Source organism: Salmo trutta, chromosome 27 (assembly GCF_901001165.1).
Source record: "Salmo trutta chromosome 27, fSalTru1.1, whole genome shotgun sequence".
In the NCBI taxonomy this organism is placed as follows: domain Eukaryota; kingdom Metazoa; phylum Chordata; class Actinopteri; order Salmoniformes; family Salmonidae; genus Salmo; species Salmo trutta.
Window position 1 is genome coordinate 29,980,340 of NC_042983.1, and position 22,641 is coordinate 30,002,980.

At 42.9% G+C, this 22,641-nt stretch overlaps 2 protein-coding genes and 1 pseudogene across 2 annotated transcripts in view; 2 read left to right on the forward strand and 1 right to left on the reverse strand.

Annotated features, from left to right (window-relative positions):
* LOC115164864 (acetyl-CoA carboxylase 2) overlaps positions 1-1,884 on the reverse strand; it is a 59,001-nt gene extending 57,117 nt beyond the window's left edge. The window contains exon 1 of the mRNA XM_029717735.1: positions 1,621-1,884. The gene's annotated coding sequence lies outside the window, so the exon portion shown is untranslated. The remainder of the gene's footprint in view (positions 1-1,620) is intronic.
* LOC115165084 (DNA polymerase epsilon catalytic subunit A-like) lies at positions 62-15,106 on the forward strand (the record flags this gene model as incomplete). Its single annotated transcript, XM_029718121.1, has 6 exons — positions 62-246; positions 6,836-7,129; positions 8,895-9,117; positions 9,323-9,552; positions 14,831-14,925; positions 15,041-15,106. Coding segments are annotated over exons 3-6 (546 nt in total), but the record flags the coding sequence as incomplete, so codon positions are not given.
* A 5-nt stretch (positions 15,107-15,111) lies between these two features.
* On the forward strand, positions 15,112-18,173 carry LOC115165085 (DNA polymerase epsilon catalytic subunit A-like; annotated as a pseudogene).
* The last annotated feature ends 4,468 nt before the right edge of the window (positions 18,174-22,641 follow it).

The window sequence follows — 22,641 nt, forward strand, 5'->3', positions numbered from 1 at the left end:
CTAAAAGGAGAGTTTCTATTGGACAAATTCAGGTAGGTCCCGCCCCGTTTCGTTCCGTTTAAGAAACGTTTTGCAACCGAATCGGCGTAAAGAATTCGCCCTTGTTGAATTCTAGCAAGTAACATAGATGGGTTACAAAGTTCAAACATCGTATTGCTTGAAATCTTTGCACACGGACTTCTGAGCGAAAAGAGTATACATCATGTTGCTGTGATTCATGTATTTGACAAGAATATCCTTCTTCCAGTGAGTGGCCTATCAAATCTCAATTTTGGGTTGGGAGTGTTATTGATGAAGCAACATGTATGAGGTGTCGTGCTGCTCAAAATAGTTTTGGGTTGACGTTAAAATAATCTTTTGAGAAGCGCTACTCACCACCTATGAAAGCGTTTAATATATCATCCTTGTAAGTAACTACAGCAGTGGCGGTTTGATGTGAAGTTGTCATTAGTTACTAAATTAAAACCCTTGTTTTGCAAAACATGTCCAAAAAGCTATCAATTATGAGCGAGCCAGGGGCATTATGTCTAAAGTTGTCCACGGGTGCGTATGTAAATTCACTCAGGCGATCTACTCCGCTTTCAGAGCACTCTCGTCTGAATGTGCCAGAGCGCAGATCACTGATGGATTTACAAACGCTCAACACCCGATGAATATGGCCGGTGTCAGTAAACGTCTGCAAAAGAAACGTAATTAAATTGTTGCCAGCAGCGAAGTTGGTCACTAACGCTCTAGATAACATGGAAATAGCCTAACCAGCTATTCTAGGGCGAGTAAAATAGTCTGAGGTGTTCTCTCATTTGTGTATGCAAGTAGCTAGCTAACTTTAATCGTTGGTTTGGGTGCTTGACTGCCGTTATGAGGTCAGAACGAAAGGATACACCCTAGGTTGCAACCCTACTCCTCGGCCAGAGCATCAGTTGCTATATTTAAAAGGGTTCTTGCTATATGGGATCCTTTAGGCATTCCTACCCCATTCAAGTTGTAATTTTAAATGTCTATGGTTAGATAAGGTTTGGGTAGGGACATCCAATCAGGAGTGTATTCTGTGATGTGTCTAGGCCTTCACAACTGAGGTAATTAATTCATAATACAGAATAGTAGGCTGATAAACAGCGAATTCAGTAGGTGGCGGCAATATACGTTGTAATCTTCCATAAAACCTTGAAGAAGAAGAAGAGCGTGCAAGAGACAATGGTTACCGTCCAAACACAAGACACCCTATCCTATCAGCCCTCAAATGACGTCTGACGAGTATACACTTGCAAGGCGAGGGAGGAAGGAATGGTTTTTAAATGGACCACCCTTGGCCGGAAATTCTAAACTCGTTCATCCCGCATTTATAGTGTATTAAGCCAGTGGTAACTTGTGGGTGCTTTATATGTGCTACATTCAATTATGAGGGCATGTCTACTTATATGAACAATATAATTATTAATATACGCCTAATGTATGATAGCTAGCAAATTAATTAGTTAACTACCGTTAGCCTGCCTAGCTAGAATTTCTAAAGAAGGGAAATGTTTTATTTCTTCAATTTCCAAAAGATAGCCAAACAAGAACATTGACTTTGTACGTAGTAGTAACATTTCTAACTTATGTGCATTTGTTTTTACTTACACCTGTATGTTGACTTCTCCGTTGATGTTGTTTTTAAATTTTCGCAGATTTTTCTTACTGTTGTAATCGCCAATCGTGGCGAATTGAATTATGGGGAGTTTCAGGCCCCAGAGTGAACACAATTGTACACTCGCAAAGCCGACTAAAAACGAGGGCTGAGGGGCTTCTGTTGCAAACTTCCTTGCTTGGCTAATCATTTGGAACAGCCTCCAAGATAACGACGGTTTTCCCCCAAGGGCATAAGGCGAGGGTAAGTGGACGAGGGTGTGTCTTTTTAAGTGTTTGGACTGCATCCAATGTGTTGCAAGCAGTCGTTTCCCCACTCTAACGCAAGTAACGTTTGCTAGCTTGTGTTGTAGTAGTGTAACAATGAATACGGTTACATGCACACAATAATGAGATTTATTGTGGATAGTCAGATTAATATAATAGTTTGATTAAAACATTGACATGCTTTGCAAGAAGAACGATACCCCTAATATTCCTGGACACATCTGAAATTGGGCTACCTGATGGCACTGATAAATGCAGAAAATCGGCAATAAAAAATAAACATTGTACCACAGCGAACATGTTATTTTTTAGAAGCATATTTTATTCTGCATTCGGACATACAGTACCAGTCAAAAGTTTGGACACTTACTCATTCAAGGGTTTTTCTTTATTTTGACTATTTTCTACATTGTTGAATAATAGTGATGACATCAAAACTATGAAATAACACACAATCATGTAGTAACCAAAAAAAGTGTTAAACAAATCAAAATATATTTTATATTTAAGATTCTTCAAAGTAGCCACCCTTTGCCTTGACAGCTTTGCACACTCTTGGCATTCCCTCAACCAGCTTCATGAGGTAGTCACTTGGAATGCATTTCAATTTAAATTTCACAATCACGTTTGTGGAATTTCTTTCCTTCATGCATTTGAGCCAATCAGTTGTGTTGTGACAAGGTAGGGGTGGTATACAGAAGAAAGCCCTATTTGGTAAAAATACCAAGTCCATATTATGGCAAGAACAACTCAAATAAGCATAGAGAAACGACAGTACCTCATTACTTTAAGACATGAAGGTAATTCAATCCAGAAAATTTCAAGAACTTTGAAAGTTTCTTCAAGTGCAGTCGCAAAAACCATCAACTGGCTCTCATGAGGACCGCCACAGGAAAGGAAGACCCAAAGTTACCTCTGCTGCAGAGGTTAAGTTAATTAGTTACCAGCCTCAGAAATTGCAGTCCAAATAAATGATTCAGAGTTCAAGTGACAGACACATCTCAACCTCAATTGTTCAGAGGAGACGGCGTGAATCAGGCTTTCATGGTCGACTTGCTGCAAAAAAAAACTCTACTAAAGGACACCAATAAGAAGAAGAGACTTACTTGGGTCAAGAAACACGAGCAATAGACATTAAACTGTTGGAAAACTGTCCTTTGGTCTGATAAGTTCAAATTTGAGATTTTTGGTTCCAACCGCCGTGTCTTTGTGAGACACAGAGTAGGTGAACGGATGATCTCTGCATGTGTTGTTCCCACCGTGAAGCATGGAGGAGGAGGTGTGATGGTGCTTTGCTGGTGACACTGTCAATGATTTACTTAGAATTCAAGGCACACTTAATCAGCATGGCTACCACAGCATTCTGCAGCAATACACCATCCCATCTGGTTTGCGCTTAGTCCCACAATCATTTGTTTTTCAACAGGACAGTGACCCAAAACACACTTCCAGGCTGTGTAAGGGCTATTTGACCAAGAAGGAGAGTGATGGAGTACTGCATCAGATGACCTGGCCTCCACAGTCACCCGACCTCAACCCAATTGAGATGGTTTGGGATGAGTCGGACCGCGGAGTGAAGGAAAAGCAGCCAACAAGTGCTCAGCATATCAAATCAAATTTATTTATATAGCCCTTCGTACATCAGCTGAAATCTCAAAGTGCTGTACAGAAACCCAGCCTAAAACCCCAAACAGCAAGCAATGCATGTGAAAGAAGCACGGTGGCTGGGAAAAACTCCCTAGGAAAAACTCCTGAGAAAGGCCAAAAACCTAGGAAGAAACCTAGAGAGGAACCAGGCTATGAGGGGTGGCCAGTCCTCTTCTGGCTGTGCCGGGTGGATATTATAACAGAACATGGTCAAGATGTTAAAATGTTCGTAGATGACCAGCATGGTCAAATAATAATAATCATAGTAATTGTCGAGGGTGCAACAAGCACGTCCGGTGAACAGGTCAGGGTTCCGTAGCCGCAGGCAGAACAGTTGAAACTGGAGCAGCAGCATGGCCAGGTGGACTGGGGACAGCAAGGAGTCATCATGCCAGGTAGTCCTAGGGCTCAGGTCCTCCGAGAGAAAGAAAGAAAGAAAGAAAGAAAGAAAGAGAGAATTAGAGAGAGCATATTTACATTCACACAGGACACTGGATAAGACAAGAGAATACTCCAGATGTAACAGACTGACCCTAGCCCCCCGACACATAAACTACTGCAGCATAAATACTGGAGGCTGAGACAGGAGGGATCAGAAGACACTGTGGCCCCATCCGATGATACCCCCGGACAGGGCCAAACAGGCAGGATATAACCCCACCCACTTTGCCAAAGCACAGCCCCCACACCACTAGAGGGATATCTACAACCACCAACTTACCGTCCGAAGACAAGGCCGAGTATAGCCCACAAAGATGTCCGCCACGGCACAACCCAAGGGGGGGGGGCATGCCTCATGAAGCTGGTTGAGGGAATGCCAAGAGTGTGCAAAGCTGTCAAGGCAAAGGGTGGCTACTTTGAAGAATCTCAAATATAAAATATAGTTTGATTTGTTTAACACTTTTTTGGGTTACTACATGATTCCATATGTGTTATTTCATAGTTTTGATGTCTTCACTGTTATTCTATAATGAGTAGGTGTGTCCCAACTTTTGACTAGTTCTGTAGAAAGTTGGTATGTGAAAACTACTACTACACATACATTCTGTTGCAGACTCACTTCACTCGCACTGAAGAGGGAGGCTCGCTCGGCTGTTGCTAGCACATGCGCAGAACAAATACACCAGTGGAACGCCGATTTAAGGCATTTACATGTCCTAATAATTCAAAAGATTGTTCAGAAAACCAGGTGTTTTAATCAGCATATGCTTACTTTGATTTTGACCTTATGCCGATGAAGATAAACAGAGTATGCAATAGTAACGTAAACACCTTAATCTGCCTACTGCCATAATCTGTTTTAATACCGAATTATTCGTTTGCATGGAAATGTACTCAATGGCAAGGCGGCTGCAGCAGCTGTTCTCAACTTCAAGGTGTATGTAGTTGCTAATTTGTTAGCGTCAACCTTTTCAAGATTAATTTTCAAACTTCGTTTACTAATGATCATCATCTGGTGAGTAGCACTGTTTTTTGTTGTAGATCTCTTGCAGTTATATACATTACATGGCCAAAAGTATGTGGACGACTGCTCCTCAAACATCTCATTCCAAAATCATGGGTATTAATATGGAGTTGGTCCCCCCTTTGCTGCTATAATATCCCCCACTCTTCTGGGAAGGCTTACCTCTAGATGTTGGAACATTACTGTGGGGACTTGCTTCCATTCAGCCACAAGAGCATTAGTGAGGTTGGGCGATTAGGCCTGGCTTGCAGTCTGCGTTTCAATTCATCCCAAAGGTGTTCGATGGGGTTGAGATCAGGACTGTGTGCAGGCCAGTCTTTATGGACCTCGCTTTGTGCAGGGGGCATTGTCATGCTGAAACAGGAAAGGGCCTTCCCCAAACTGTTGCCACAAAGTTGGAAGCACAGAGTCATCTAGAATGTCATTGTATGCTGTAGCTTTAAGATTTCCCTTCACTGGAACTAAGGGGCGTAGCCTGAACCATGAAAAACAGCCCCAGACCATTACTCCTCCTCCACCAAAGTTTACAGTTGGCACTATGCATTGGAGCAGGTAGCGTTCTGGCATCTGCGAAACCCAGATTAATCCGTCGGACTCCCAGATGGTGAAGTGTGATTCATCACTCCTGAGAACTTTTCCACTGATCCAGAGTCCAATGGCTGCGAGCTTTACACCACTCCAGCCGACGCTTGGCATTGTGAGTTGTGATCTTAGGCTTGTGTGCAGCTGCTCGGCCATGGAAACCCATTTCATGAAGCTCCCGACGAACAGTTATTGTGCTGACGTTGCTTCCAGAGGTAGTTTGGAACTCTGTAGAGAGTGTTGCAACCGAGGACAGACAATTTTTATGTGCTTCAACACTTGCCGGTCCCGTTCTGTGAGCTTGTGTGGCCTACCACTTCACGGTTGAACCGTTGTTGCTCCTAGTCGTTTCCACTTCACAATAACATCCCTTACAGTTGACCGGGGCAGCTCTAGCAGGGCAGAAATTTGACGAACTGACTTGTTGGAAAGGTGGCATCCTATAACGGTGCCACGTTGAACGTCACTGTGCTCTTCAGTACTGGCCATTCTACTGCCAATGTTTGTCTATGGAGATTGCATGACTGTGTGCTCAATTTTATACACCTGTCAGCAACAGGTGGGGCTGAAATAGCCGAATCCATAATTTGAAGGGGTGTCCACATATACTTTTTTGTGTATATGTATAGTGTAAGTAAATTTGTCCCAATACTTTTGGTCCCCTAAACTGGAGGGGGTGGGACTATGTACAAGAAGTGCCTTCATTTCTAACCGGATCACCCGATTTTATAGATGACAGTCGGCACTTGAACCTCATAGTCATTATTATATCATTTAAAATCCAAAGTGCTGGAGTACAGAGCCCAAACAAAACAATGTGTCACTGTCCCAATACTGTTGGAGCTCACTGTACATCATTTATGCACAGACGGCTCAGACACAGACGGCTCAGAGATGCCCAGGTCCTGACCTCCATCAACAGCGGATTTTCATTTAGAATGGAAAATGAATGTGTTTATACAACAAATGTTAGTGCGTCGGTTCGTTCCTCTATTTTAACCGAATCGCACCGAATTGTTTCAAACTAAAACGCATCCTATCAGAGCCCATAGATAGTATAAAATCTTCTTGAAAGGGAAAGATGCACATTCTTAATGAACACCACCATGGCAGTACATGGCACGGTCTCGTATGGTATCTTTATATAGTGATTCTAACTTTACAGAGAACACCCACCTATCTATTCTCCATGGCTTTTGATGCCAATTTTACCAATGTTATGTTACCATATTTGTCTGCGCTCTTCAGGAGGCCTCTGGAGATGGACACAGATATATGGTGCGTCCTGCCCAACACCTTCTGAGAACTTTGTGGCGAAGAAGAGAAACGAGAATAAGCCCAAGGTGACCATCTTCTACCCGGGAGCCATGCTTAACATGATGGTGAAGGAGGCCTTCACGAACGACCAGTATCACGATCTGGTGGACCCCGCGTCACTGACCTACGAGACGCGGGCGGAGAACAGCATCTTCTAGGTGGACGGGCCCTACTTGGCCATGATTCTCCCGCCTCCAAGGAGGAGGGGAAGAAGCTGAAGAAAAGGTACATACAGGCGTTACTGTATTCAGGCGATGAGAGAATTTGGCAAATGTCGGTTCTCCTTAGTGGACCATGTGGGGTAAATATAAAATTCTGTATTTACCATATAGGCCAGTTGGCAGCATTGCTATTTTTGTTTAGCTGATGATAACATTTTGCTGATAATAGCATTGATTAAAACATTGATAATAACATAACATTCACTTGATAAAACACATTGATAATAACATGATCACAACATTCACCTGATAATAACATTGATAATAGCATTCTCCTGATAATAACATAATAACATTCTCCTGATTTAATAACATTGATAATAACATCATTACATTATTCTACCCCGACTGCAAATAGTCTGGGTAGCCATTTGACTAGATGTTCAGGAGTCTTATGGCTTGGGGGTAGAAGCTGTTTAGAAGCCTCTTGGACCTAGACTTGGCGCTCCGGTGCCGCTTGCCGTGCAGTAGCAGAGATAACAGTCTATGACTATGGTGGCTGGAGTCTTTGACAATTTTTAGGGCCTTCCTCTGACACCGCCTGGTATAGAGGTCCTGGATGGCAGGAAGTTTGGCCCCAGTGATGTTCTGAGCCGTACGTGCTACCCTCTGTAGTGCCTTGCGGTCGGAGGCCGAGCAGTTGCCATACCAGGCAGTGATGCAACCAGTAAGGATGCTCTGATGGTGCAGCTGTAGAACCTTTTGAGGATCTGAGGACCCATGGCAAATCTTTTCAGTCTCCTGAGGGGGAATAGGTTTTGTTGTACCCGCTTCACGACTGTCTTGGTGTGCTTGGACCATGTTAGTTTGTTGGTGATGTGGACACCAATGAACTTGAAGCTCTCAACCTGCTCCACTGCAGCCCCGTCGATGAGAATGGGGGCGTGCTCGGTCCTCTTTTTCTTGTATCGGCACCCAAGTATTGTGATAATATCATATTGTGAGATCCCACCCCTACTTTGAGGTGCAGGCCGAGAACGACGTCAAGGCCATCCACCGCGCCCTGCTCAACTACAAGGTTCCTCCATCCACTGCAGCCCTCTCTCACTGCATGGTTCTGGCACTGTGTCGCTCTCTGTAGCTTGTTCTCTGATGTGTTGCTTTAGGCTTTCTGCCTCAAAGGTTCTCAAACGTTCTAATTTATTGTTATATCTGTAGTTATATCTGCCTAACACAGAATGTTAGTTAGGATAGTGCAGGGTTGTGTTCTACAACAGCACAGGTTTGGTGCTTAATGAACGTAACCAATTGTCGTGGAAATTCTTACACAGGGGCACTCAAAGTCAATCTTAAATGAATCATTGTTTGTCAGCACGCTGGAGAGGTTCCAACAAACTTGAACATCTGTCAAGAGCTCTAACAGGGCGGTCCCGTTAGTTCCCTTATATATTGACAAGTCATATTTGTATGATTTAGCTTATTCATAATGATTTAATCATTAACGTTTGCTTCATTCACGTGACAGACCAATACTGGGTCATTCATGTGACCGACCAACACCTCCCAAGGCTTCTTCTCTCTAAGCTGAGACCTTGAAACTGAGATATCCTTTTCTCTAAACAAGGTTCTGGGCGTACTGCCAAATTGCAGACACTAATAGGGAGGATTCGTTCAATCAGTCACATGCATGAACTCAGAAATCGGTTTATAGAAAAGCACAAACATAGAACATAGAAATTGATAAATAGGAAAGCACCAACATAAAATGTTCCATCACACCTTGTAACAGTATTGACCGTTGTCCTTCTTTCTCTTCTCACTGTCACCAGGAAGAGCGTCGCAGGCTCATCCTGATTATCGTGCTGTCCAACTGGGAGCTGCGGCGGCAGCGGCGGGAATGCTGGTGCTGCAAGAGTTCCCGGTGGTGCCGGTGCACGTGGTGGACGAGATCAGCTACAACATGCTGGACTGGCAGTGCCACAATGCCCGTCACATGGTCCACCACTACCTCAAACTAGACAGCTGCCTGTCCCAGGCTTTTAACATGCTCAGGTGGACCGTCTGTCTGCTGGTTCTCTACACCTAGAACAGTCTAAACCACAGAACTGGAATAAGAGTACTAACGTGTTTTTATTTTTTTACATTTACATATTAGTCTGGGGTTCCATGTATATATCACTGTGACTTTAATGCTCATTTTCTGATTTTGGCTATGATCACTTACTGCTCACTCTCCTCTCTTCTCCTCCCCCCTCAGATTCTACCACTTGACATTGGGGAACCTGCCCCAGGACGTGTTCATCTTTGTCTCAGACCTGTTCCTGACCAGGGACCTGAGGAAGCATAACCACCTGCTGTGCTGTGGCCCACGGCCAGACCTGGGGGGCGAGGAGGGATGTACGTCCCCTGAGCAGGATCCTGAAGAGCATGGCGGGGGGCTGTGTACAGGAGATCACGCAGTACCACAACTTCTACGCCGACAACCAGGTGATTCCCTTCTCCCACTGCCTGCACTCGCCCAGCTCGCTGCTCTGCGACCCAGCGATGCACCATACCCTACACAACATGATGAAGAAGGTCTTCCTCCAGTGAGAGACAGGCCCAATACTCACACAACCCTACTCTGCCCTCTGTTGTGCACATTGGAGTGATCAGTAGCCGTTTCTTTTTTCAAATTGTATGGTAATTCTTATTGTTCGTAACGTTATATGTGATTTGACACAAAACAAGTATTTATTTTTAAATCCTCTTCCTCCCCTCTACATCTAATTCTAAAAGGTCTGTGGTCATGTATTGGAAATGGTGGTTTATTGAAAGAATGGAGGATGCCTTGATGAATGTCTTTCTGTCTCTCTGTCAGTCTCTCTGTCAGTTTCTCTCTGTATCTCTTTCTCTCTGCTCTGCCGGTTGTTTATTGAAAGAAAGTAGAATGCCTTGATGAATGTCTTTCTGTCTCTCTCTGTCCTTGTCTGTCTCTCTCTTTGTTTGTTTTTCTCTCACTGTCTCTCTCTCTCTGCATGCAGAGTTCTGTAAGATTATCCTACGTCGCTCTCTCTGTCAATATTCAATTTGCTGTATTGGCATGACGTAACAATGTACATATTGCCAAAGCTTACTTTGGATATTTACAATATTAAAATAATAAAAATCAACATTGTCAACAATAACAGGACAACAGTAACAACAATAACCAAAGGTCAAAATAACCATACATTGAACAATAATCATACAGTAGAGGACATGTGCAGGTTGATTGGTCTGTCAGACACTGTCCCTCATCTTATGGCAGGCATCAATGTAGTGCGATGCCAACCCCCAGCTCTCTGCGTCTTCCCCCAACAGGACGGGTATCCTATTCTCATCAGAGAGGTCTTTGAAACCTTGATTAAGGGTTTCACATTTGGGGAAATGACACTCTCTAATTGTTTTATATTTTTTACGTTTTGTCAGGAAATGCAGCTCTGTCTCAGGTTCTGCTGTGGTGCAGTGGTTGCACAGCCTTTCCTCTACACGGAGCCAGGTTTTCCTGTGTCTACCCTTCTCAATGGCAAGGCTAGGCTCACTGAGCCTGTACTTTGTCAAGGTTTTTCTAAGTTTTTGATCAGTAACCATGGTCAAGTAGTTAGCCACGGTGTATTATCGATTTAAACCAGATAGCACTGCATTTTGCTTTGTGCTTGTGTTTCCCAATAAGCAATGTAGTTTTGTTTTGACTGTGTTGTAATTTGTTTTATTCTGATTTGTTTGGATGTTTTGGTCCTGAGGCTTCAGTGTGTTAGTAGAACAGGTTTGTGAACTTAGCCCCAGGACCAGCTGGATGAGGGGACTCTTCTTTGCTCAGCTCTTGGCATTGCAGTGCTTGGTAATGATATGAGAGGGGGTCACTGTATTTTCGATGTTTCCAAAACTTAATTGCTCTTTTTTGAATTATTATTATTAGTGGATCTTGGCCTAATTCTGCCCTGCATGCATTGTTTGTAGTTTTCCTCTGGACATGTAGGAGAATCTTACAGAACTCTGCATGCTGGGATTCAATAGGGTGTTTGTCCCATTTGGTGAATTCTTGTTTTGCAAGTGGACCTCACACCTCGCTGCCATAAAGTGCAATTGGTTCAATGACCCAAATTTTAATAGATATTTCAATTTGAATTCGTTTTTTAATGGTGTAGAATGCACTGCGTGCTTTCTGTCTCAGCTCATTCACTGCCTCATTAAGGTGTCCAGTTGAGCTTATTTTTAAACCTAAGTAATTGTAGTGTGTGCAGTACTCTATATATTTTGTACCAATTTAGAACTTTGGTCTAATTCCCTGCGATCTGGATATTCTATTGAAAATCATTATTTTAGTATTTTTGGGGTTTACTGCCAGGGCCCAGGTTTGGCAGTACTGCTCTAGCAGGTCTAGGCTCTGCTGTAGGCCGTGTGCTGTGGGTGACAGCAGGCATAGCTCATCTGCGAAGAGGAGGCATTTAGAGACTAACACCAGGGGCTGAGGATTTTTCTAGAATAGTGGCCAATTCGTTGATGTAAATATTGAAGAGTACAGGGCTCTGATTGCAACCCTGGCGAAGGGCCCCGCCCCTGGTTAAAGAATTCTGTGCTTTTCGTGCCAATTTTAATGCTGCACATATTGCCAGTATACATTGATTTAATTATGTCATATGTTTTACCCCCTACACCACTTTCAATAACTTTGTAGAACAGTCCTGTGTGCCAAATAGAATCAAATACCGGTACCGGAGTGCCAAGTCTAGGACAAAAAGGCTTCTCAACAGTTTTTACCCCCAAGCCATAAGACTCCTGAACAGGTAATCAAATGGCTACCCGGACTATTTGCACTGTGTGCCACCCCCACCCCCCCAACCCCTCTTTTACGCTGCTGCTACTCTCTGTTTATCATATATGCACAGTCACTTTAACTATACATTCATGTACATACTACCTCAATTGGCCCAACCAACCAGTGCTCCCGCACATTGGCTAACCGGGCTATCTGAATTGTGTCCCGCCACCCGCCAACCCCTCTTTCACGCTACTGCTACTCTCTGTTCATCATATATGCATAGTCACTTTAACCATATCTACATGTACATACTACCTCAATCAGCCTGACTAACCGGTGTCTGTATGTAGCTTCGCTACTTTTATAGCCTTGCTACTGTATACAGCCTCGCTACTGTTTTTCACTGTCTTTTAACTGTTGTTTTATTTCTTTACTTACCTATTGTTCACCTAATACCTTTTTTGCACTATTGGTTAGAGCCTGTAATTAAGCATTTCACTGTAAGGTACCGGAATACCTGTTGTATTCAGCGCACGTGACAAATAAACTTTGATTTGAAATGCTTTTTGGAAGTTGATAAATCAAACGTATATTTTGGTATTATTTTGGTGGACATGTTTATCAGGGTGTGTAGGGTGTAAATATGATCAGTCGTGCGACGTTTCGGTATAAATCCAATTTGGCTTTTACTCAAGACATTGTGCTTATTAAGGAAGTTTAAAACTCTTACATTTACAGAAAACCTTCCCCAGGTTACTGTTCACACAAATGCCTCTGTAATTGTTAGGGTCAAATTGTCTCCGTTCTTAAAGATTGGGGTTATGAGTCCTTGATTCCAGATGTCAGGGAAATAACCTACACTCAGGATCAAATTAAACAGTTTTAATATAGCCAATTGAAATTTTGCACTAGTGAGTTTGAGCATCTCATTTAGGATGCCATCAGGTCCACATGCTTTTTTTTTTTTATTTGAGGGCCTGAAGTTTCTTATAGAGCTCCTGGTCAGTAATTGGGGAGTCCAATGGATTTTGATTGGCCTTTATAGATTTTTCTAATCCATTCAACTTCTCATGAATTTGGCATTGTTCTGCGTTTGTCAATTTGAACGGTCTCTCTCTCTCTCGTTGTATATTGTTCGAAGGACACATCTTTTTCTGTCAGTGCAAGTTATTTTTTCAATTTTAACCAAATGTGATATTTACCGATTTTGTAGTTCGGATTTGTACCAAATGATCAATCCTCCAGAGTCTCTGCCTCTATTGACAGAGCTGTGTTTCTGTGATGGCACAATTACCTCTCTGTAACCTGTGGGACAATGAGTGACGATGTCAGCCTTACACCATGTCTCCTGCAGAATGATGACGTCAACATCTTTAAGATTTTTGTTGAACTCCAGTGCTGAACTCTTCAGTCCTAAGGTTGATGAGTTTAGGCCCTGAATGTTCCACATGCTAACTAATAGTGATTTCACATTGCAAAAATAAACAATAACAGTCAGAAATACAGTAACTACTAAGTTGTTAAGATTGAGATAAACAGGATAACAGCCAACATTTTTTCTGTTTCATTGAACAAGTAAACTTTTAGTACAGTGTGTGTGTGTGTGTGTGTGTTTAGTGCAGATGTATTGGAGGAGCTGTTTAATCTAAATCAATCCTACAGGGTTCTCCTGTCCTCTGACGACGGTGGTGATGTGGGAGTTGGGGAACCACTCAGAGGCCGTCTCTGCTACTCTGTTGACCAGGCTGTCTACTCTCTTCTGTCTCTCTCGCTCTCTGTCTTTGTCGTTCTCGCTACCTCTGTTTCTCTCTTGCTGTCTCTATCTCCCTCCGTCATTGTCGCTCTCGCTGTCTCAGCAAGTGAAATTAGGAGGCAGCAGATTGCACAGAACAAAGTAGCAAGGATTGTTTTAAGGTGGATATATGGTTATTATGTTGTAGTCATGCACAGTGCTCTTGGTTGGTCATCAATCAAAAAGATAATTGAAAAAAACATGCTTATTTTATTTCACAGTGTACACCATTTAAAACAGTCAAACTCCATTCACAACAATATTCAGTTGGTAAGAGACCAGATATTCAGCCAATACTAGGAATGGATTGTTATCCAGACAGAATAGAAAATAGGCAAAATAACATTTAGCTTCAGAGCAATAAAGACATTGAGTAATTTATCTAAGCAAACCAGAAACCTTTCAATATATGCATTCAGACAGTACTTTATAACCTTTTAAATATAATACATTGTAAGGTTGTGCAGGACTATGGTAGATGAAGGAACCAATCTATATTTTCAGGCTGTAGTGTATTTATCTGGTCAATATGTCAGTGTATTATGTCTGTTTGTAACAGTGTTATATCTGAAAATATTATCGTATTTTAATGTTTAAGGACTCTTGGAAGATTAGTCCAAATGAGGACTAAAAGAGATCCTAATAAAATCAAATATCTCTCGCAGTCTCTGTCTGTCAGTCTCTCTCTCTCTCTCTCTCTCCTCTCTTTCTTCTCTCTCTCTCTGTTGTCTCTGTCTGGTTTGGTCAGTTCAGTTGGACGACCTACCTACCTCCACTGCGGTGTAGGGGAACTTTAACCGCATCCTGCTGTGCACCAAGAAGAGAAGGATAGAGGACGCCATCGATTACGTTGCTACCCGCCCCATGTACTACTATCCCTCTAGAACGTTGCTGTTTTATAACATATCCATATGCTGGCAATGGAAATATCAAAGCCAATTACTGAACATAAGAAAACAATATTTTTCACTAATAAACAAATATTGCTTATAAATCAGTGATGCATGGTGGCTGAATGATGGCAAGCCCTGTCAAGTTCATGGATGCTTGAATGAATAAATAAGGGTTAGAGCTAAAACACAGGGTAAAGGGAACAAGCACTGACCATAAATTAGTAGACAAGGTTTTGTTTTAATTATTTATTTTTTACTTTATCTGACCAAAACAATCCTCAATCATCTTCCTTGCAGTATTCACTCCTGGGAAATCTTCCATTCCACCTCCTCCCACTGCTGGGAGATCCTTATGTGGATGCATCTGGCAAATTATGGTCCTGTATGGAGAGGTACATTCTAGTTCTACTGGACCTGCTTTTAAACATTGTGTGTGTGTGTTTCCCATGTCTCATAACCAATGAAAAAGGCTGGTGTAAAAATGACACCACCTTCATTGACATTCAGAACGGGACAGCACAGAAGAAGGGAAATGGGGGTGGAAAGGAGGAGGAGAGGAGGAAGCTGACGGTGAGGAGGAGGATGGCGTTGGAGACATGGATGAGGTGGAGGAGCTGATGGAGAGCAGCTGGAACATCATGCAGTGTCTGGCCCAGACTGCCTCCTGTCAGAAATACTTCCTCATGACCGTCTGTTATCATATAATGTGTACATTGTTTGTTCCATAATGAATTTGGAGGGGGTGCGTGGGCACAGCTCCCTGATTTCCTGCACAAATCCATCCATCCTTTTATCATGTTTCCTCTCAGCCTACAGAGAAGAAAAGACATAACGCCCCAGGAACCACACCCATTAAGAGGTGGGGGGGCAGGGCAGGCTTCCCAGCAAGCAGCAGGAGACTCCAGCGCTCTTCCCGGTAAGTAATGAGAGAGCGGTACCACAAAGCCACAAGGTACAGTACCAGTCAAAAGTTTGGACACACCTACTCATTCAAGGGTTTTTCTTTATTTTTACTATTTTCTACATTGTATTGACATTAAAACTATGAAATAACACATATGGAATCATGTAGTAACCAAAATAGTGTTAAACAAATCTAAATATATTTACAATTTTAGATTCTTCAAAGTAGCCACCCTTTCTTTGCCTTGATGACAGCTTTGCACCTCACAAAGACACTGCGGTTGGAACCAGAAATCTCAACTTTGGTCTCATCAGAACAAAGGACATAGATTTCCACTGGTCAAATGTCCATTGCTCATGTTTCTTGGCCCAAGCAAGTCTCTTCTTCTTATCGGTGTCCTTTAGTAGTGGTTTCTTTGCAGCAATTCGACCATGAAAGCCTGATTCACACAGTCTCCTCTGAACAGTTGATGTTGAGATGTGTCTGTTACTTGAACTCTGTGAATCCGCTACGGGGGGCTCGTTGACAAACTCCATTACTGCAGTAATTAAATAATAAAGTTTACTTGTTTTGAAGAAATGTAAAAGTCTCTCCTTTTGATTACAATAATTCCATGACACTCCTCCGACCCCCACAGGTATGATCTCCTTCTCCCAGGAGTATGTGTCCAGTATCCTGACCCAGAACTTCTTCAGCATCACCCAGAAGATCCAGAAGAAGGTGACTGGTACTGGTGGAAAAAGTACCTAATTGTCATACTTGAGTAAAAGTAAAGATACCTTTCATTTAAAATGACTCAAGTAAAAGAGAAAGTCACCCAGTAAAATTCTACTTGAGTAAAAGACTAAAAGGACTTCCTAAAAGCATGAATAATTTCAAATTCCTTATATTACACAAACCAGACGGCACAATTTTCATGTTTTTTTTCTTCTTTTCCATTTACGGATAGCCAGGGGCACATCACCACTTGGACATCATTTACAAATGAAGCATTTGTGTTTAGTGAGTCTGTTAAATCAGAGGCAGTAGGGATGACCAGGGTTGTTCTCTTGATAAGTGTGTGAATTGGACCATTTTCTGTCCTGCTAAGCATTCAACATATAACGAGTACTTTTGGGTGTCAGGGAAAATGTATGGAGTAAAAAGTACATTATTTTCATTAGGAATGCAGTGAAGTAAGATTAAAAGTTGTCAAAAATATAATAGTAAAGTAAATTACAGATACCCCAAAAAACTACTTAAGAAGTACTTTACGCTACTGGTGACAGGCACCCGGAGTGTGACCCAGCCCTCAGAGATGTTCTCCGTCCTGCCCGGTAGAGCCCTGCACGGGCATGCATTTTAAGCCCAACCCATGCCTGCGACATTCAGGCCCTACCCTACCCAGGCCTGATTGCTTCTGCCAAATTTAAAGCCCGGGTCTGCCCGAAATCAAAAATAACTTCCTCTGTTAGTAAATCCATTAGCTGCTATTCTCTGTCAGTCTGACTCCCTTCACCCAGGCAGCTCGCTGTCTCTTTCTTTTGATGGGGTTGAAGCACTTCTGACACCATGTTATGATGTTAGTCAGATATGACTGTACTGCACAGCAGAGCATGAGCAAATTAGCATGGCTGACGCGTGACCCACATGACTACACAGCTGTGACTCACTGAGGCTGGTGTTAACAAGACTAAGAGCAAATGGCTCAGCTTCAAAATGTTGGTGATAAATTTGGTGATACCTGAGCCCTGCCCGTAGCCTAGTTATTTATGAAAAAAACAGGTCCTAGCCAGCCCTAACTTGATGTATAATGTCGGGGCCAGTCGGTGTCGGGTAGCAGAGCTCTACTGCCCGGCTCCCACCTGCCACTCAGAAACCCAGCCCTGGAGTTCATCAAATACGTCTGCCAGGTCAGTGACTGGGAACACGGGTCGCACCGTAATGTCAAAAGTTTTGCAATGAAAATTAGTGTTTGTTATTGGACAAGTTCAGGTAGTCCCGGCCCATTTGCTTCCGTTATGTGCCTAGTGAATACACCCCAGGGTCATATACATTAGTGCACACTGTTTCAAAGTGTTCCGTAACGCAAAATGAAAATTAGCATTTCAGTTCTGTTTTCTTCTGTTTCATACCTAATGAGCACAACCCTCCCTTATAGGTGTTCTCCCTGGACGCCAACATGGTGAATAAGCTAAAGAGGGACCTGCTGAGCGTGGGTGAGTTTTCGGAGGATGCCAGCTCTGGACCCCTGAAACTCCTACATCCTGCCCGAGGTCATCTGCCACCACTACAACCTGCTGCGATGTTGACCTTTGCAAGGATCCCTCAGTGGCACAGGTGAGTGAAGTGCTACAGCTTACATTTCTACTTATATACTTTCAAGTATAGTTTCCTTCAAGCTCTGCTCATTTTGCATCCACCCATCATTACGTCTCGAGCAGCTGTGTGTGTGTGTGTGTGTGTGTGTGTGTGTGTGTGTGTGTGTGTGTGTGTGTGTGTGTCACAGGAGGCTGCTGAGGGGAGAACAGCTCATAATAATGGTTGGAACTGCGCAAATGGACCTGGAGACCATGTGTTTTGTTTGATGTATTTGATACCATTCCAGTCATTACCACGAGCCCGATCTACCCAGTGCCACCAACCTCCTGTGGTGTGTCTGAGTGCGGGTGTGGGCTCATGTGCGAGGGTGTGCTCCTGCATATACAATGTTTAAAAAATCTGTTCTGTGTTTCCTCCCTTTTTCAGTTACCGTAATTTCCGGACTATTGAGCGCACCTGAATATAAGCCGCACCCACTGAATTAAAAAAATATATATTATTTTGAACATAAATAAGCCACACATGTCTATAAGCCGCAGGTGCCTACCGGTACATTGAAACAAATTAACTTTACACAGGCTTTAACGAAACACGGCTTGTAACAAAAATAAAAAGGCTTTAACGAAACACGGCTTGTAACAAAAATAAATAGGCTTTAACGAAACACGGCTTGTAACAAAAAACAAAAAATTAGCAGTAAGCTTTAGTTGTCTTTTTGCACTGAGTCAATTCCTCACGCTGCTGTTTCCAACGTCTTATCATCGAGTCATTAAGACCAAGCTCCCGTGCAGCAGCTCTATTTCCTTTTCCAACAGCCAGATCAATCGCCTTCAACTTGAAAGCTGCATCATATGCATTTCTCCGTGTCTTTGCCATGATGAGGGTGACAAAATGACTACCGTAATCAGAATGATGGGAAGTTTGAGAGCGCTCGATTTAATCTAAACATTAAACAAAAAAGTTGTTTGACCTTAACCCGTTCTGTAATTTCATTGGTCTAATTAAAGCTTCATGCCGCCAAAAAACTGAGCACGTCACAGAATGTGTTTTTTTTTTGAAAAAAAATCCATATATTTGCCACGTCATTGTTTAAGCCGCGAGTTTCAAAGCGTGGGGAAAAAGTTGCGGCTTATAGTCCGGAAATTACGGTAGTTTTTTCTGTTTGGCGCCAATTGAACACGAGTCACGACCCAGGTTCACTTGAACCAATGCCATCTTGCAGCAGGCTCTTTTGAATTGATAGCTACTTAGTGACACCAGTTCTCAGGATATTGTGGTCTCTGACCATGGGCTCTATTTGAACAAATCTAACGCAATGGTAAATCTAAGCGCAGGCGCTAGAGTTATAGGTTCAGGGGTGTGTCAGAAATATTTTCACTATCGCAATTACTGGCACACATTCTGGCGTTGGCGAGAAAGGGCTGGGTTTTGATGAATAAACAATTTGTGGATGTGTCGAGGCTTGGCCCCTCACTGACCAATCAGAATGTGCTCCATAGCGAAATATGTGGTTGCTTCAGGTTGTGTATTTAAGCTCTTTTATGTATTGCCTTGGAATCAACTCCAATTCCAATGTTAATCCATTATAGTTTGTTAAATGGCTTACTGAAATGAAATAACAAAATGTAGAACTATCTTTGCTAAATACGTTAACATGAACCCATTTGCAGTACCCATTGTTCTCAGTAATTGCATGGCTTCAATAGCATTCACACTGATATAGGGGCTAGGTCTACTGTAAATGTATTTATGGCTGAGCATGGACATGCCAAACATTGTCAATAAGCAAGATTAAATTAATTATTGATAATGCATAGAAATTGAACTAATTATTCTAATCAAATTCTGAACAAAAAGATACAACTTGTTTTAAATAGGCTATGTCACACTTACAGGCACCATCATTTCTCCCCGTGGGCATATAATATTAAAACACAGACTATGGATGGTTTTAAGCACATCCAAACTTTTCACAGTAGCTGGACAAAGATCCAATATAAATAGAAAGGGAGAATGTCCACTTACTGTTATACTGCTTCCAAATAGGCTTATGTTTTATGAACATAATCGGAACCATCTTACAGATCAGATAGCGTTCACACATCTCCAGAAGTTGCATTGCAAGCACGCCACGGATGTTGTCACCATAGTAACAAGAAGGTGAATCAGTGGCTAATTTACCATGTACATCTTGGTGGGACCAAAAAAGAAAAACTTGGGATGCATGCCTGCAAAGCCACAATACAACACTGCACTATACCACTGCTAAACCTGGCAATCAGCGGAGCCTTGTCTGGCAGCGAAACAGTTCGTTCAGCCTCATTTAAAGCCTTTTAAAAAAACATAGCTGATATGGCTGACTTGCTTAAACAAATGTGGTTTCTACTGACAATTGAGATGTACAAACTATAAGAGGCAATCCGTAATTTCGATTAAGACATTAATGACCGAGCTAGGACGGACGTAGTTAATAACTATTTGTTCAGCACTTTTGAAATGTACAGTGACAGAATTCAGAACAGGAGCCATTCTTAGTGTTCTCCCTGTACACCAAGTCAGAACCGTAGGATAAATAAAGGGGCATATAAACAAACAGTGAAAGCTCTTACAATATTCCATGATGACATTTCTCAAAAATAGGTTATAGGCTACATCTGCACCACCAATTCAGAATAGTAAGCAAAATTAAGAGGTGAAAATAGACAAAATTGTTAGGATGAGGCACATGGGCTACTAACAGCTTATTACACAACATAAACTCAGTATTACTTTCTTAGCTACAGTATACATATCTCCCACGCATATTACATCATTTATGCAGCAGCATACAAGACATTTTTGGACTCTGTACTGTGCTCACTTGAAACAGGAGTGTGCCGCAGCGGTCCTTTGTGGGCAGATTTAGTCATCAAACTTTTTCATCAGTCTGGCATTCTCTGGATTTACGGGGCTTTCAAGACAACTGAGAACTCGAGAAAAGAAAAAAAGTTGAATCATGATGACGTCAGTGATCTTCATGTCGTAGCTCTAGAAAGAGGCCAGAGTTCCCGATTTACAATTCCGAGTTGCATGAAAGTTCAAAACGTATTTTCCCATACGTAGTTCCCAGTTGTCTTGAACGCACTAAAGTCAGATTTTGCAGTTCCGAGTTAACAGTTGTTTTGAGCGCGGCACAAATCATGCTTCATTGACAGCATGGCCAATGTTTATAATTTTAAACCAGGAAAAGAGACCCTTAATCTTAGACTTTGGACCACTAGGAAAAGAGTCCCTTAATCTTAGACTTGGGACCACACAGCCACTCCACTGAATAACAGGCTAATGATTGCTTTGCAATGCTTGCAGTTAGCCACTGATTCCTTCCAAACCACTCATTGTTGAATTTGTGATTTCCAAGTTGTTGTGTAATGTTTATGTCCAATGGCCTATGAGCACTGATACGTTTGATCTATAATTTATCTTCGTATGACAAGGATTAAAAAGGATTTGCCAGTGGATTGTTGACTTGATTCATGATGATGATGACTGCTAGCTAAGATTTTGAAAGTATAATGTTGACATCAGTTCAATCAAAGCTACTGTAGATATAACGTGATTTGACGTCATTTTATCTGTGGCCAAAGACCTTGAGCCTTCTTGGATGGGCACTTCTAATGTAGCTCTATGGCAGCACCCAAGGGGCTAGAATTTTCTGTCTACACTTAGATTTGGCGTGACGTAGTGTCCCCATGAATGACAGAACACTGAGCCAATCACGGCGTAACGCTCTGTATTTTCTGCTGGTTCGCCCCACCACCACAGAAAGCACTGCGCTAGGCTGAAACACCTGCATTTTGGAGCTGCCTTACTGAAGAAAACAAAAAAGAGACCATGTTTGTATGCGGCTTTATTAACTCAATGATATATAGATATTTTTACTGTCACAGTTTCCACAGAGGGTGGCGCCCCTTCCCGGTCGGGCGGCACTCGGCGGTCGTCGTCGCCGGCCTACTAGCTGCCACCGATCTATGTTTCTGTGTTGTTTTGTCTGTCTAGGTCTGCACCTGTTCCTTGTTTGTAATTAGTGTGGGGGGGTATTTAGTTTGTCCTTTTTGTTCAGGTATTCGTGCGGGATTGTTTTGTGTCATGTCGAATGGCTGTTCGTATTTTGACGCTGCCTGTTAGTTCAGTGTTCTGTGGAGCTGTCAATTATTATTGCCGGGCTGCGCCCCGTTCTCTTTACTGTTTTGGAGCTGTGCTCCTGTCGGGTGTTTAGGCGCACCCAGTATTGCGGCGGCCTATTTTTTCCAAACAGTGTTAATAAACATCTGTGTTTTTGGACCTCCGTCTCCTGCCTTTGACTCTGACCCTTCCTGCTACACTGATAGCCGTGACAGAATCCCGCACCACTTACAATAGAGTCAGCAGGAGCAGAAGCACCGTCTATGGCGGAGCAGGTGTCTCAACACGCCAGCCTCCTCAACTGCCTAGGTTCGGCGATGGACCAGGTGCTAGCCCGGTTGGAGAGCTGGGAGAGAGGTGCGTCCCCAGCCACATCAGCCCCGGTTCCCCATCCTGCGCCCCTACCAACACCCACGGAAGCAAGCTCGAGTGGGATCCGGATGACACCTCCCAGGGAGTTCGATGGGACGGCCGCGGGGTGCAAGGGGTTTTTACTCCAGTTGGAACTGTACCTGGCGACCGTCCGACCCTCTCCCTCCGACGAAGAGAGGGTGAGCGTCCTCGTCTCGTGTCTCACAGGTAGAGCCCTGGAATGGGCCAACGCAGTCTGGGATGGCCCAGACTCGGCTAGGGGCGACTACCCGGAGTTCGCAAGCGAGCTGATATAAGACAGGTAAATTGCCGAATCTGGCATTAGGGCTGGAAAGTGCCAGTTTTTACATAACGAAATTGCAAACTAACG